Genomic DNA, 17,207 nt, shown 5'->3' on the forward strand with positions numbered 1-17,207 from the left:
ATTTTAACCTCTTCTTTTGCCTAGTTGGCAGATTCTCAGTTTAACAGACTATATTTTATTTTGAAATAAATAGATCATTTGTATATTTCATGTTAGGAGCATTAAAAATCTTGAATTTAGAGCCATTAGACATAGAGAGTTACATCTTCCTCCAGATTTTTAGCCAGAAACTAAGTTTTAGTGAGTCATTTTACATCCTTGGGTTTCTCAGCTGTAAAATGGGGATACATTTTTATAAAGGAAAGGTACAGGGGAGGCATGCAAATATAAGGAACACTCAAAGCTCTGACTCCAGGAATTAGCATTGTGGCAGGAAAAAAAAAAGGGATTATCAACCTTATGAAACCCTTATTTGACAGGCATAAAAACACAGCAAGGTGAAGTTTCCTCATGAACACCTAGAAAATCAAGTCTAGAAGTCAGGAATTCCCAATGTCATGTTTAGGCCACTTGTAAGGACACATTATAGAATTCCAAGATAGGAAACAGATAGGATACTGATAGGCTGATGGGTTGATCTTATTCCACAGCCAGAATTGCCATAGAAACTCAAATTCCAACCATCAGAGCATTTGGGAACATCAATTTCAAAAGAAACTCCTGAGTATTTTGATATTTTTTTAAAATGACTGAAGCACTTGTCCACTCAGGTCCAAGGATGAGGATCAGATAGAATATCAACACAATTCCATTTTTCATCTTATTTCTATACCCAGAGAATTTCAATGGTTTCCCACAGATTAGAGCAGCACTGTCAAATAGGACTTTCTGCCACAATGATCATGTTCCATGTCCACACTGTCCAAAACAGCAGCTCCTGGAAATATGCGATAATGAACACTTGAAATGTGGCTGGCACGACCAAAGAAATCAATTTTTGCATTGTATTCAATTTAAATAACTCTGAATATCCACATGTGCTAGTGGCTATTGTATTGAACAATGGAGGTGGAAAGTAAATCCATGCTACTCACTCCAGCATTCAAATTCCATCACACAGTTTGGCCCCAACCTATTGTTCCAGACTCATTTTCTGACACACCAACTCTGACTCGAAGAGACTGATGGTGAACACACCTGGGCATTTCTGCTACCATACCTTGGCTCACAGTGCTTAAACGTCATGGCTAAAGGCACCCTCCATTCTTAGGGCTACCTATTGGAATTTATCCATACTTCACAGCACAGGTTAAGTTCTTCCTGGGCTAGAGTACGCTCCCTCGCAGTCTTGTTCTGACTGCTCTGTGAGTAAAGGGTTAATGAATCTCAGGGCTGGCCTGTCTGAGAAGGACTTCAGTCTCCCATAGGGCTGGTTTTTTGGAAACTGCTACGTGGAACCACTCCTGGTCTTTAGGAGCTGTGGCTTTGTCTTGAGTCTACATGACTAGAATGGTATAAAAGAACAGTGAAAAAAAGAGGCTGTGCCTTCTCTGTATCAAAAAGACGCATCCTCACCTGGACTCTCAACTGTGACAGCCGTGTGGGTGATGGGTCAAAAGAAGCTGTGTACTTGGATGACTTCTGGACCTCCCAATGAGATGAAAATGCTTTGCCAACTGTATTTCTTGCCTGTACCCTCCTATGAAGCTAAGTGAACAGAGTATTTTACTCTTAAACTGGTAACTATAGCTGTGGCATGGCATGGCATGCATATTCTCTCTGAGTTTCCAAGCACTCACAAGAATTTAGGACTCATATTGGTAAGTATTTTTTGTGGATCCACATTTCAAATGGATTCATTTTTTATTTCCAACTAAACTGTATGCTTCCCAATAAGACTTACAAGTGATCTGGGTACTCTACTGGTTTCTCTTTGGTCTATAAGAGCTGGAGGCAGCTTGTGGCTAGATGACCTTTTTCTGGAATAAGGGTTCTGAGTCTTTTGAGGAATTGGGGCTAAGGGTCCCAAAATGTCACTTTGTAAGATAGAGTATTATTTTGCCCAAAATGAATACAGATACACACACACATTTTAAAATTATGAAAGCATACAAATTTCAGTGTCAACAGGATAGATTAAGCACATGCTACCATCCTCCCCTAATCCACATATACACACAGACTCTAGCACTGCCGATTAAAGATAAGCTCACTAAGCTCCTCGGGAACAGGTGGTGCGCTGAGGGATTGGTTGCAAATCCCAACATGGCAGGACTCAGCGTGGCAGGGCCCAAAGTCACACTAAGGAGCTGGAACCAGGTTCCCAGTAAGAAGTCTGCATATGGAAGAACTTGATTTGCATAATCAGTCAGAAGCAGACAGAGAGAACACCAAATTGAAACATTAGTGTAATACCTGGTCAGAGCTCTCACATCCCAGAGTTCAGGTAAAGGTAGATGCAAAAGCCCTTACCAGAAGGCTCTACAATTCAAGGCACACATGGCCAAAAAGACCCCACGATAATTCACTTAACTGGCAGATAAACCACCAGCAAGAATTAGAAGCCATGTGAGGAAATTCAGCACCCTGAAAGCATAATACTAACCCAGCAAACAGTAACCCAACAATCATGGTTGAGCTACTAAAGTTAATGGGACAATCTGAAAATGGCTTTAAAATAAATGCACTTAAAATAATACACATCTTATTTAAAATTCAAGCAAAGCAGTACAGAGAGTAAACGTTTTCTCCATAATTTTAACTTCAGATAGAAACTGCTGCTCAAACTGTGGAAAACCCTCCCAGACTCAGTGATGCCTTTATACAGAGACAGACATTTTTACATAAATGGAAACAAACTATATCTACTGTGTCATAACCTGCCCTTCTCGTTCCCTTTCTACTTTAAAATATTATCACACACATTTTCCCACATAAATACCTATAGGTCTCCTGCATCCTCACAAAGGAAAAATTATATCCCATTGCATTAATACACAGTTTCTTTAGCCAGTGTCCTGTGAATGAACATGTGGGCTATTTTCAATGTACATATGGATGATTATTTCCTTAGGCAAGTTCCTAGAGAGGAAATTATTGGCTCCCAAATTGCACACATTTAAAATTTTGATAACTATTATCAAGCTTGTCATCCAGAAAAGCTGTACCAATTTACATTACTGAATGGCTTTAGAGGTATGCATTCCTAGCCACAGGTTTTTTAAGGTAGGTTTAGAATGGGTCAGTTTACCAGAGATTCAATTATACACCCAAGAAAAGAGAAGAAGGCTCACAACTCTACTAGTCCTCTAAATGCAACGGAAGGGAAAATGTAAATGTGTTTGTACCTGCACAAAACAAATGCCTGTTGTCTAATGTACAAAAGCGTCAGGGTCAGTCAGTCATGCTGCTGGCATCCATAGTAATCACACTATAGTAATTTTAACTCTGTTCCCCAGCAGCCACTGTTGTTCCCTCGTCCTCCGTTTAAACAAGTGGACAAATTCTTTGTCTAAGCTTTACTAAAGCCTCTTGTCTGTTCACCCCTAAATATGATGGTAGTGTGAAAAACCCAGAATCTCCTTTCAACCTCATTTATTGGGGATGGGTATTCACTGTAGATGATTTGCATAAACTCAAATGAATCTGGTTTCCAGTATTAGTTTGTTCCAGAGGAAAGGCTCATTATACACATCCACACTCTCATTGAAGTATGTTTTCAGCAAAGCAACTATAAAATGCTTCAGGGGCAAAGACACAAAATTTCAGGATTCACAACAATATCACATATTCAAGATAATTCAGAAATAAAATCACATCAGATTTGAATCAAATTTTGTATATTACCAATCTCTACGAATATAAGAGATACACACTAGAAATGTTTAAAGTTGAATTTAAATCAGACAAATATCAATAGTTAACTTTTCTTTTATCTCTACTCTAATTTTTAATATTTTAGGCATCCTTTAGAAAATATCTCACTCATAGAAAGTCTATTTATCTTCCTAAAAAGGACCCTTAGGGCGTTTTTTTCCCGGCTCTTTCAGGATGCCCATGTAGTAACATGGATTGATCAGGTTTAGCTGTCTTAACAGCGTTCACTCATTTCCAATGCTGCTCACAAACCAAACTTCATTGATCATCAGCCAAGAAATATGCTATGTTTTGCCATTTCTCTTAGCTAAAATGTCTAGCATAAAATACCTGCAATATATTTCTTGGTAATCATTCCCCATTCCCTACAACACACACGTACTTAATGTCAACAATTTTTAATTATCCACACTAAAGAAGAGAAGCAATAACAGTAATTATTCCAAACTGTAGATAAAGCAAAAAATTCACGTCTGATTTTGGAAGACCTTATTTGGAGGAGAAGGGAGGTGGTTATTGTACAACAGTAAGGTGACCTTTTTCCTTAAGATTTTTCTTGGGTGCTTACAACATTTGCTTTCCAAGGCATGCATACATTCATTTGCTCAACCAACATTTGAAAGGAAATTGTCTTGCAGGGAATACACAAAGGGAGAAACAAAACTATATGAAGATTAATTTCCTCCATGTCCAAGAGGAAAACAAATATGAGTATCCTCAACAACACTGTGCCCCCAACATGAACATCTGCACTGGTTTCAGACAAATACCCGGATAGTGCCAGTTCCACTGGAGGAAGCCTTTAGAAGAGGCTGTCCTTACTAAAATATTACCTACCCCACAGAACCCAAGTTTCCACACATCTTCACCAATGCCTATTTTGTCAGTTCTCTGGTACCTATGTTTAGGTTAAAGACTGAAAAGAACTAAGTATCCTACAGCAGAATAAAATGATTTTCTCTTTCATTAAGTCCTTCAAATAGTACCTGGGATATACATGCATATTTCATAAAATATCAGCTATTACTAATTAACAATACCTGTAAGCACAAGCCTCTCATACTCATGAAGTACTGGGACTTTTTTTTTTTTTTTTTTTGAGACCGAGTCTCGCTCTGTCGCCCAGGCTGGAGTGCAGCGGCTGGATCTCAGTTTACCGCAAGCTCCGCCTCCCGGGTTCACGCCATTCTCCTGCCTCAGCCTCCCGAGTAGCTGGGACTACAGGCGCCCACCACCTCGCCTGGCTAGTTTTTTGTATTTGTTTTAGTAGAGACGGGGTTTCACTGTATTAGCCAGGATGGTCTCGATCTCCTGACCTCGTGATCCGCCCGTCTCGGCCTCCCAAAGTGCTGGGATTACAGGCTTGAGCCACCGCGCCCGGCCAGTACTGGGACTTTTATAAAATGCTTCCAAAAGCATGCAATCATTTGACTTACTCGACCTGATGAGAGAAGTCATTTTATGATTCCCTTGTGTAGATGAAGAATGTGCAACTCAGAAAGTCACATGACTTGCCCAACACCATAGAGTAGTAAGTCTGAGCCTGGCAGGTGAATCTTTTAGCTTTAAGTACAGGGCATTCTTCTCTATAACCTCAGAGCCTCATGCTCTGAGACTGGCCACAAATGGGTTTCAATTTCATTCCAAAGGGAATACAGTTAATATTTTCATTTATAGTTATTTATCAGCAAGATACAGTGCTCATTTGACCACAGATACAACGGTAATTAGTGAAAGCACTCAGCTCTTCTCTGTGGCTGGACTACAACATATCAAGGCTGCAGCTTTCAAATCTCCGTAATTAACTGGAATATTACGCACCTTAGCCGTCTCAGATTCTGCCTGCAGTCGCCTGGGGGTTCCTTTCTGGTCAGGCACCTTCTGGAAATTTTTGTTTTTAATGGATTGAGATTCCACACCTTCACCTTCAATTTGCAGTTTAATACCTTCAGCATGGGCAGGGTGATCAATGCCCCGTGGATTCAAACCACAGTGAAGAGCTAGGAAAAAGCAACAAATAGAACTCAGAAAACAAACCACATAAAGACGGTGTCCATGACAGAAAATATTTCATCAAGCCTAAGTCGGAAAAAAACGAGGCATCTGTGAGTCAAGAAGTGGTGTGATTACTACGATAAATAATATGGTGAGGAGGGAGCATGGTATAGTGGGAAACCCTGAGTTTGAAAATCAGCAAGATTTAGGTGCAAATCCAGAAGCCCTCAATTCCAAGTTGTTTGACTTTTAGCAAGTTACGAATCCCCACATTACAGATGAGAATACCAAATCGGGCAACGTTGTCACTGCTTCCCACACATGCAATTATTTCAACCCTGCAGTTTAGTTTATATCTCTGCTTCCATCTGAAAAGTGCTCACCCTCTCTCCTTCTGGACCTTCTCTATTATTTAAGAATCCACTCAAGTCCACTCTCTTGCATTCATTCAAGCAATATTTCTTAAGCACTTACTATGTGCCATCCCTGGGTTAGATCCTGGAAACATGGATTTACATATGACAGATGTTACCTTCAAAGAACTCACAATGTAATAAAGGAGGCAAACAAAAGGACTGGTGATTTTCAAACAGAACTGTCACTTCTACATGACAAAAAAGAAAAACCCAGAGTGAAGGGCTCAAGGGCGTCAAGCCCCGTGGCTTCCAGTTTTTTGCATCTTACTCTCTTCCATGCCCTGTAACATAGATATTCCACACATAAAATCTAAAGCTGATTTTCTGGGGATATTTATTCATCTAACAAACACTTACTGAGTCCCCGCTACGTATTCTGTATTATCAAATAAATAGCAATGAATGTTGTAAGGTATGCATTCCAGGCCGGGCGCGGTGGCTCAAGCCTGTAATCCCAGCACTTTGGGAGGCCGAGACGGGCAGATCACGAGGTCAGGAGATCGAGACCACCCTGGCTGACACGGTGAAACCCCGTCTCTACTAAAAAATACAAAAAACTAGCCGGGCGAGGTGGCGGGCGCCTGTAGTCCCAGCTACTCGGGAGGCTGGGGCAGGAGAATGGCATGAGCCCGGGAGGCGGAGCTTGCAGTGAGCTGAGATCCGGCCACTGCACTCCAGCCTGGGCGGCAGAGCGAGACTCCGTCTCAAAAAAAAAAAAAAAAAAAAAAAAGATATGCATTCCACTACTACGTGAACTACCATGTATGTCAGTGTGCAGATGGCAGGTATATGTGTTTTGACTTCTCTGGTAGTAAATTATTTCATTTCCCTGTTACCCCAACTCTTCAAATTCAGGTAAACTCCTATCCTCATCCCCTTTCCTTTATTCACAGAGAAGTTAAGGCCAGATACTTAATACCCCCATCTTCCCCAGGTCTCTACTTCATCAATAATCTCCTTTTACCCAACATTTTTAGGCTTTCCCCTTTCTCAGCATTCTTTCCCTCCAACCAGCTTCTGTGACTCAGAAAGCCCAACCCTTCTTTCGGCACTCCATTCAGGCCACAGTTTCCTCTTTGCCTCATCTTTGCCAGGATTCTGATGAGTACTTTAGACCTGAGGGATGAGGTAGGCTTCCCAAAAGAAGTGGTGTTTTCCTCCCACTATCCACTCTCTCCTTAACAGGTACCATCTATTCCCATGTTCCCAATCAACATTCTGGTGACTTCCAAATATTAACTGCAGCCTAGACAGACCTTTCTTATGAATGTCAGACAAGTAAAACTGCAGCAGAAACAATTTGCCTGTTCCAGTCTTCACAAATTACACAGAAACTGATGAGACGTCCATAACATCACTCTATGATTCATCACTTCCCTTCCATCTATCAGCAAATCCAATAGCTCTACACCTAACATACTGCTCAAATATTAAATGATATTTCTTTAAAAAAACAAACTGATTACACAAAGGTCCAAATGCATGTGATCTTATTTCTACCACTTTATGTGGACACTATTTATGAATTTCTCTTCTCCTAGTCTCTAAGCTTCCTATTTAGTGGTACATTCTGGGCACTTAACATGTATTAGTTCATATCTCCCTTTTGGGCTTTGTTCTGAATCTCAAATGATCTTCATGAAAATCTCTGAGACATAACTATGTTCATTTCACAGATAAGGAAAATGAGGCTCGAAGAGGTTAGGTTCACAAAAGGGCATTCTATACTGGTATATACAGAAAAGTCACTAAAATTATGAATCATTTAGGATACATGATTTCATATCACACATGGAAAAATCCAAACTGGATTAAACGGTAAGGAAAATTATTAGCTGTCAGAATAAGAAGTCCAGTAATGGCACAAGTTCAGAATTAGCTGATTTGCCTATTGGTTGTTTCATCAAGCACTGTGATTTTTATTCTTTCTCCATTCTACTATCCATAGCATCACCTTTATCCTGAACCTGGGTCCCTTTGTAGCATCTAGACTATAAGCTTTTAGTTTTGAAGCAGAAAGGGCTTGGTTGACTATGGCTTTTTCTCCCAAACCACTTTCAAATTTTATTCTCTTTTCTCATTGGCCAGGAGTGAATTACATGCCTATTACTGAACTAACACCCTGGCAGTGGAAATAGGATTACCCTTAAACCAACTGACCAGCCCAGGTCAATTCCCCAAACCACACTGCTGCTACTCTGCAGGGCTATAGCAGAATGGATGCTGGGGAACCAACCACAATGCCCACTTTAGGCAGTGCTGGAAAGAGAACTCATAGCCAAAGCCTCTGAGAGCTTGAAGCTAATTACTGTTAATATCAATCAGCTTCTCCATCTCCAAAGACTAGCCTACTTACAATGACTATTCAATTAAATACACCAGAGTTGTGATTATTTTTAAAAGGTGTGCTTGTGTAGGGAGATGGGGGATTGGCATGGGATGGATTCAGACATTAATGAAGAAAAGAAAAATGTGTAGCTTTGATCTTTCTGTCTAGCTTTATCTTCTGCTGCTTCCTACCTTAAAATTCATGACCTACGAATACCACTGAGCTGCTGGTAGACCTCCTATTCTCTTCCCCTATCACCTCCCCACCAAATTTGACTCTTATACTTCCTTCACCTCTGATCATGGTGGTCCCACCACCTAGAAATGCTGGTCCTACTCCAACCTAATCCTACCTCCTGCTCTTCGGGAGGCTAACTCCTATTCATCTCATGTCAGCTCAGACCTCTTCTTCAGAAAGTCTTTTAGGAGTCTCTGGCTACCAGAGCAAGAACCCATTCCCTATGCTCCCTCTTGCACACAGTCCCCTGGTGCTTCATTTTCCTCACAGTACTGAGAATGTCCATGTAATTGATCTATCTGCCTTGCCCAGCACAACTGTAAGCTCCTGGAGGGCAGGTACCATCTGTTTTTCATCTCCATGACTTCCATTCCTGAGTCCAGGACCTGGCACATAAGAGACATTAAGGAAACACTTGTTCAGCTGCAGAATGAACCAGCAATTCCCTTCCTTTACACAATCATCCTTAAATCAGAAGGAAGCCTTTCTCTGCTAGTAAATACTTGGCATTCAAAATGTAAGGTATCTATAAACAGGAGGCAGAATACAGTTTTTTGACTTTCCACACACGTAGCCTTATTCTTCACACAAATATTTTAATCCTCCATAGCTGTTCCTTCCTCCACTGCAAACGCAATAGTTGATTTAGGTTTTTGTACTTAGAATTATTTATTTAAAACCGTTTTTGACAGACTTTGCTTTGTTTTCCCTGAAATTTCATGTCCCTAATATTTACAAATGAAACACCTCTCCAATGGCTTCCTACAATGCATGACCTCCATCTCCTTGCTTGTGTCAAAAGTGTCCCCATTTGATTTCTCTTTTCTGTGCTCATCATTGCCCTTTCTTGTTTTCACTAAAGTTATTTACCTAATCTAATGGGCTTGGCAACTCACTGGTCAGCTCGAGGCCCTCTTCTTGTTTCCCTGATCTTCACCACCACTCCTGTGCCTAACAGATTCCTAGTTATTGAATTGACACTGCAGGTAGCTTGTGGTCTTTATGGGAAGTGCTGCTGCTGTCACTTTTACTTAATTTGAATGTCACTAATATTGAATTCTTCAAAATGAGTTAAAAACCAAAATTAATTTCACAAACATTGCTCTTTAAAAAATTTAAGAGAGAAATGTTTCACTGCAAATGCACATATTTTAGCATTGTTTTCAAATGCCCCTTTGAAGGCACCATCTTTTTTTCATATGTAAAAACCTACTTCCCCAGAAAATTGAAAACCAGCTGCATTGCTCGTGGGAATGTCAAGTGATACACCCCTGTGGAAAACTGTATGGTGGTTTCTCAAAAAATTAAACACAGAATTGTCATTTGATCAAACAATTCAACTTCTAGGTATATATACACACAAAAAAATACCTGAAAACAGGAACTCAGATATTTGTATGCTCTTGTACATAACAGCATTATTCATAACAGTCAAGCAGGCATAAACCAAATGCCTGTGGATGCATGAATGGATAAACACAATGTGATACATATAATGAAATATTTTGCAGCCTTTAAAAGGAATGGCATTCTTATCCATGCTACAGCACGCATGAACCTTGAAGACATTATGCTGAATGAAATATGCCAGACAAAAATGGACAACTATTGGACGATTCACTTATATGAGTTAGTCAAATCTACAGAGAAAGAAAATAGAACAATGGCTACACAGGGGCTGTGGGAGAGAAAACGGGAAGTTATTGGTGAGTTGTGGGTATAGTATTTCACTTTGGGATGATGAAGACTCTCTGGAGATGGATGGTGGTGATGGTTATACAATAATGTGAATGTGCCTAATGATATTGAACCATATAATTAAAGATGATTAAAATGATGAATTTAATGTATATTTTGTCACACTAAAAAATAAAAATTTTAAAACCCACTCCCTCTCATTTCAACTCCCTAATACCCTCCCCAAAATGGAAAGAGAGGTTCCAAAGATATTTTTATTCAAAGGTGTTTGAGAGTTTACTTATGAATAATATCGTGATTTTCAGCTAGAATGTTATTTGGTTTTATTTTTTAATAAAATTGTAAAAATTATAGCTCAAAAGTATTAGATTAGTTCAGAACTTTCCTGGAAGGGAAATGTTCTCCAAAACAGGTCTTATCCTAATCAGCAGAAGCAGGGCTTGGATTGCTGCTTGCTGGAAATGAGCCTGGACTCTCCAAGGATTGCGGCTGAGGGATGCCATTTTCATGTGATTTAGGTGACACTAACAGGTTATCTGGAATGAAGTGCCAGACCTTGTTTTCTCTCCTCACAGTGATGCAAGAAGAGTTGAGGGATGCATTGGCATCCGCTGTCATTCCCAAGAACAACTGCATCTTACTCTCCAGGAAGCCACCCAACTTCCAGTTCTTCCAATCTCCACCCAGGCCAGACACTCTCTGTCATGAAACAAGGGATGGAGACTTATTAAATTTTAATGTTCCTCTATCTGAGTTTGGCCTTGAATAGAGACACTGTGAAAACACTCTGAATTGCCCCTCAGAATGAACTGGCTCCCCAACCAAGGAACCGCCACATAGAAACTGCTAGTAATGCCCTGAAATGTGTTGTGCTTCTCTGCCTTGACAGAACTGACCTTTTAACATCATATGCTCTTCCTTTCCCTTATTTGCATACATAACTGCTTCAGGAAACATAAATTTTCTCTTTTTTCTACTGTAAAGCTTTAACTAGTCTTGTACCCAGTATATCCTCTTAAGCAATAAAGACAATTCCCCTCTTTTTCTTTCTTTTTTTTTTTTTTTTTTTTTTTTTTTGGAGACAGTGTCTTGCACTGTTGCCCAGGCTGGAGTGCGGTGGTGTGATCATGGCTCACTGCAATCTCAAACTCGCAGGCTCAAGTGTTCCTTCCACCTCAGCCACCCAAGTAGCTGGGACTACAGGTGTGCACCACCACACCCAGCTAATTTTTGTATTATTTGTAGAAGCAGGGTTCTGCCATGTTGCCCAGGCTGGTCTTGAACTCCAGGGTTCTTCCATGTTGCCCAGGCTGGTCTTGAACTCCTGCAGCTATATCTGCCCTTGAGAATACAAGGGCAGATACATGCAGAGGTTCTATGATGCTTAGACAAGGGATTCAGGTATCATGCGATCTGCTCAAGCGATTTGCCCACCTCGACCTCCCAAAGTCCTGGGAACACAAGCATCAGCTACAATGCCCAGCCCACCTCTTCTTCTTATATGATCTGCATGTGTGTGTATGTATCATGCATTGCAAATATTTATTGACAGGTCTGCTAAGTCTATGACTGGGAGCCCCTGGAAGAAGTGACTACATCTTATTGAGCTTTACAAATGTAGTGTGTAGCCATATAACAACCTTACAGTAGGTGTTCAATCATTGTTTATAGACTGAGCATAGATATGATGGAAAGATACTGATTCAATCCTACTCACCGCCATTCAGTACAGATGCGTAACATATATTTTTCAAAAAAGCAAATAAAAGTTGCTTCCAATCTAATTATGTAATTCACCAAAAATTTTAAATCACAAAACCATAAAGCTATCCTGAAACTACTGATTTACTTGACTGCCACCTGCAAAGCAGAGGCTATCTTACTCATCTTTGCACGTGCAAAGCCTACACAGTTGTACATACTTAACCCTCAATAAATGTTGCTAAATGAATCAATGACCTTAAAAACAAATATACTCCAATCCCCACCATTAGTTACTAGGATTGAGACAGGTTATTTAAAATTTCATGTTTATATATTGTTTCTAGCTAAAGTTCCTGAAAGATATGGTCCTTCTTTAACACTTCCCTCATATAATATACACATAACACTCTCCAATATGTTTAATTCATTGTTTTAATTATTATAGGTGCTTCACTTATCGTATTCTGGATTCAAATTCAGCAGAGACTACCCTCCAGAAGTAATGTGAACACCACAAAAAGTCTGTAACTCTTTGTAGCAGACACTTCTGATGGGCTACACATTCTCAACACTCTCATTTTTGCCACCTACTGAAGTATGGCTACAAAGCCAAATGGCATATTTCACAGCTTCCCTTGCAGCTACAAGTGAGGTTGATGACAGATTCCTCCCTAGGGCACATAAGCAGAAGTTTGATGGGAAACAAACAGTTCTGGAAATGACAAAAGAGGAAAGATCTTAACACCACTCTTCCCCTTTCTCTCTGCCTTAAATGCATATGTGATATCTAGAACTGCTACAGAACATGCTGTGACCACAGGGCTACAAACATGAAAAAAAGTCAAGAGAATAATAGTCACATTGGCTCTGAAATTATGGGCTACTCGAACTTTGTTCTTCATTGTTCCCCTCTGGACTTGACAGTCTGTGAGAAAAGTAATTCCCTGCTTATTGAGCCATGGTTAGTCAAGTCTTCTACAACTTTCAGATGAACCACTGCAAAATGACACATTTCCATTTTAACCAACAACATAGGATTGTTTAGCTCTTCTTTTAAAAAGAGAAAACTGAAATCCTAGCAAAATGTTCTGGTCTGGGTTTCACAACTCCTATTATGACTTAAAAAGATGATTAAGTATAGTATGAATAATTGCTTAGCAAGAAAGATATACATTAGCAATACATGTTGTTATGAGTAAACACTGACATCAGAGGTGGAATCAATCCAGAAGACACTGTGAAGTCCTGAGGATGGAACTTTCTTGCTTAGTTGGGGTCCTAAGGTACCCAGAAAAGTGCCCAGATCATTCATGAAAACTTTTGCATCCATGAATGGGGATGGGAATGTGTTCCTGTGTATCTGGTCATTAATGTGTCAACATAAAAATATAACAACTGTACCAGAAAGTATGTCTCAGGAACACAGGCTTGGTTTAGCTAATAGAAAGGGAGCACAATTTATCTCCTTGGGCAAAGGAATCTGCCCAGCAGATATCTTCCAGGATAGGGGTCAGCAAACTATGGCCCATTGGCCAAATCCATCCTGCTGCTTGTTTTCGTGTGGTTTGTGACCCCAAAAGAGTTGTTACATTTTAACATGATTGGAAAAAACATTTTATGACACATGGGAATTATATGAAATTCAAAGTTCTATGTCCATAAAGTTTTATTGGAAAATAATAAATAAGGCATGCTCATTTATCTACATAGTGTTCATGTCTGCTTTTGTGCTACAATGGCAGCAGTGAGTAGCTGTGACACAGACCATGTGGCCTGCAAAGACTGAAATATTTGCTGGCTGGCTCTTTGCAGAAACAGTTTGCTGGCCCTTGTTCTAGGGTAGAGTATAACCATAACCTGAAGGGCACTGGGACCTGAAAACCCCAGCCTCCTTTAGCAACATCAAGAAAGAACTTATGGGTCTTTGCAGGACTAGCCTCTGAGTTATTCTGTACTTTCCCACTCCCAGGTAATTTAAATGAGCTAAATTATGCTGAATTTTATCACTTGGGTCAGGCAACGAGGAGACAGAATATGATTTCCAAATTTCTCCTTGGTCAGCTAAATGTGATATTACATATACTTGCTGAAGATGAAAATTTCTATAGAGGTCCTTTTCCCACTATCAAAAACAGGGGTAATATATAAATGTCCAGAAGGGTAATTCAGCAGCATTAAAAGCTGAACATGTCCACCCCCAGCAAGTCTAAGTGGCCAATAATAGATGGCTCCCCTATTCCATGCAAGAAGAGACTAGAAAGAACGAAGTTATTACAGCAATGAGAAAGACAGGGGAAGAAACTAAATGGAAACTGAAAGACTGAACCCACAAAACTCATGCTATTGTCCTCACAAGTCTGCCCACAGTAGCCTGACAATGATGATGTGGCTGCCCAAGCTGGACCTACGTGACTGTTCAGCAGTGCCAGACGTTCAGACCACATGCAACAGTGTAAGGACATGGTCTTCTCTGGACCCCACGATGCTCACTCACTCCGGTTTACTTGTCTACAGAAACAATTTCATCTTTGCAAAAACAGTTGGCTATAATGGAATCCAGTTTTCCAAAGACTACTTAAGTTTAATCACCACATCAAATATTCACTTGTCCTACACTTGATATCTAGACAACCTAAAACAATGGAAATTAAAATAATGCTTAACTTAGGTATTGCAGCATCAGTAAAGTGGGGACAGACTTTGGAAGATGTCCAAGGCATGAATATTAACTCTTCTTATTCACGAGGAGAATACAAGGGCAGATACATGCAGAGGTTCTATGATGCTTAGACGAGGGATTCAGGTATCATTTTGAGAGACTGATAAGTGGTCTACACTGGTGACTTTAAAAATATTTTTAACTATGATACTACAGAAACAGATTTCACAGTGTGAATCCATGACCAGTCATCTTTATGTATATGAATTGAACCATGTTTTTATGAAACATTATTTTCCTTTACTACATATCATCTACTCTTTTTTTTTTTTTAAATAAAGTAGTTCCTCTTGCATCCTTCAGCGAAAAAGAAATAGACATACTTTTCTCAATTCATCCCAGTTAGTAAAATTAAAAATGATGGACATTATATATGAGACAAACATAAGACAACTGAATGGTAAAGAGAAGGCAGACCATCTAAAGACCTTGAAGGACCTTGAATAACCTGGTGGTGAGTTCTTTCAGCTTCCTTTTGCCTCATATATCCCAGACTTAGAACTAAAGAAGCCTGCAATTTGGGAACACCTCTGAGCACAGACAAAAAATAATACACAACAAGAGCTTGTTCTCTTTAGCCAAAGGACCAGGAAAGAGACAGCGTAGCAAGATAGGAAACATGTAGACAATAACCGCTCTACTCGAACATTACAGAAAAGAAATGTGACCCAACCACCACATCAGTACAGGCTGATTGTAAAGCCTAGACTCACACCCTCAGCAGGCTGCACTCAGGTACCCCAATACTCCCAGGAGAATGCCACAGAAGGCCAAGTAGGGAGTCCAGGTTTTCATCTCTGTCAGTTGGTAAAGAGGATACCTCCTCACCTCCAAAATGTCAGTTGAGATGATATGGCAAGGCTGGACTTTCACCTTTACCAGTTTATAAGAGGTGAGCCTTCCTTCCTGGGATTGCGTCAGGTAGACAGTTAGGACTTTCACTATTACCCAGCCATAAGGAAGAAGTCCTGCCTTTCAGGTATCAACTGAGATTGAGCGGGGAACCTGGGTTTATAACTCTACCTGGCAGTAAGTAAGTGGTATCGCCTCTTTTCCCTGGCCAGACTGGCATTTTAAAAAGCAAGCTGAAACAAAAGGTCTAAATAAAATCTAGAATCTCATAACACAACATGTAAATATCCAGGCTTCAATAGAAAATCACTCATAACCAGGAAGATACCAAACTGAAAGACAAAAGACATTCCATAGACACCAACACCCAGATGACAGAGACATCAGAACTATCTGAGAAAAATGTTAAAGCAGCTATGCTAAAAATGCTTCACTAAGCAATTACACTTGACACAAATGGAAAAAAAAATAAGCTTTTTTGAGAAATAAAGTCTCTGCAAAGAAATAGAAGACATGAAGAATAACCAAATGGAAATGTTAGAACTGAAATATACAATAAACAAAATTAAAAGTTCCAGTGGATAGGCTCAAGAGCAGAATGGAAGAAACAAAGGATAATTCAACTGGCAAGGGTAGAGGGCACTTGGAGAACAGTAGCGTTCTCCACCTTGCTTTTGGTTACATGATACAAGTATCAAAACTGATCGAACTTAACACTTATATACTTTTATTGTATATAAAATAATCTCAAAAATATAACAAAGCAGAATTAAATACAGGCACTAGATATATTTTATTTTTCAAAAGATATTATAAATGACCTTTGGCTTACATGTTTTCATTCCTAATTCTATCTTCGGCCAACACACATTAATTGAAATCCAAGCTTTACCATTTTCTTACAATATATTTTCAAGTATGGACAAGTTATATCATCTCTTTTCTGTAAAATGGCAATACTAATATTACCTACTTTTTACATTCACATTATTATTGTGTTGATAAAGAGAAATAACACATATAAAATTCTTGACACCACCAATGTGTTCAGTGAACATAAATCCTCCACTTTTACCCATTGTCCTCTTCCATCACAGTAGACAAATATTACATGCTAACAATTTTAATAACAGTTAAATAAACAAAATAGTACCATGCACTTTTAAAGGATAAATACAACATAGACATAAAAATGCAACCTACCTGGAAAAGACAAACTAAAGTATAATTCAGGAAGAAAACAAGAGGGGGAAAAAAAACAGCTTTTCAAATACATAAAAAAAAATCTGGGAGCAAATTGGGAAATGAGGTTAAAAATAAGACATAAAAGCAAATATTGCCACCTTATAACAGAGTTTCTACTGACGAGCTGACTGCATTCTCTGTGAAACCAAGCTAATGGAAAAAAAGGTGACGCTAATCATTTAGGAAGTCTTTACATATGACAATTGGGTACTTTGGGAGGGAAGAAGGAAAAAGTACAGAATCAACATATTCAAAG

The 17,207-nt window shown here is 39.4% G+C and overlaps 1 protein-coding gene across 22 annotated transcripts in view; it reads right to left on the reverse strand.

Annotated features, from left to right (window-relative positions):
• SAMD12 (sterile alpha motif domain containing 12) overlaps positions 1-17,207 on the reverse strand; it is a 471,810-nt gene that overhangs the window by 424,612 nt on the left and 29,991 nt on the right. For all 22 annotated transcript variants that reach the window (XR_012416609.1, XR_010577464.1, XR_012416612.1 and 19 more), the window contains one exon: positions 5,578-5,756. Coding sequence is in view for 17 of the 22 variants with exons in the window: in XM_065519549.1 (XP_065375621.1) it covers positions 5,578-5,756 (179 nt within the window). In the remaining 5 variants the exon portion in view is untranslated. The remainder of the gene's footprint in view (positions 1-5,577; positions 5,757-17,207) is intronic.

The sequence above is a fragment of the Macaca fascicularis genome, chromosome 8 (genome assembly GCF_037993035.2).
Source record: "Macaca fascicularis isolate 582-1 chromosome 8, T2T-MFA8v1.1".
Lineage (NCBI taxonomy): Eukaryota > Metazoa > Chordata > Mammalia > Primates > Cercopithecidae > Macaca > Macaca fascicularis.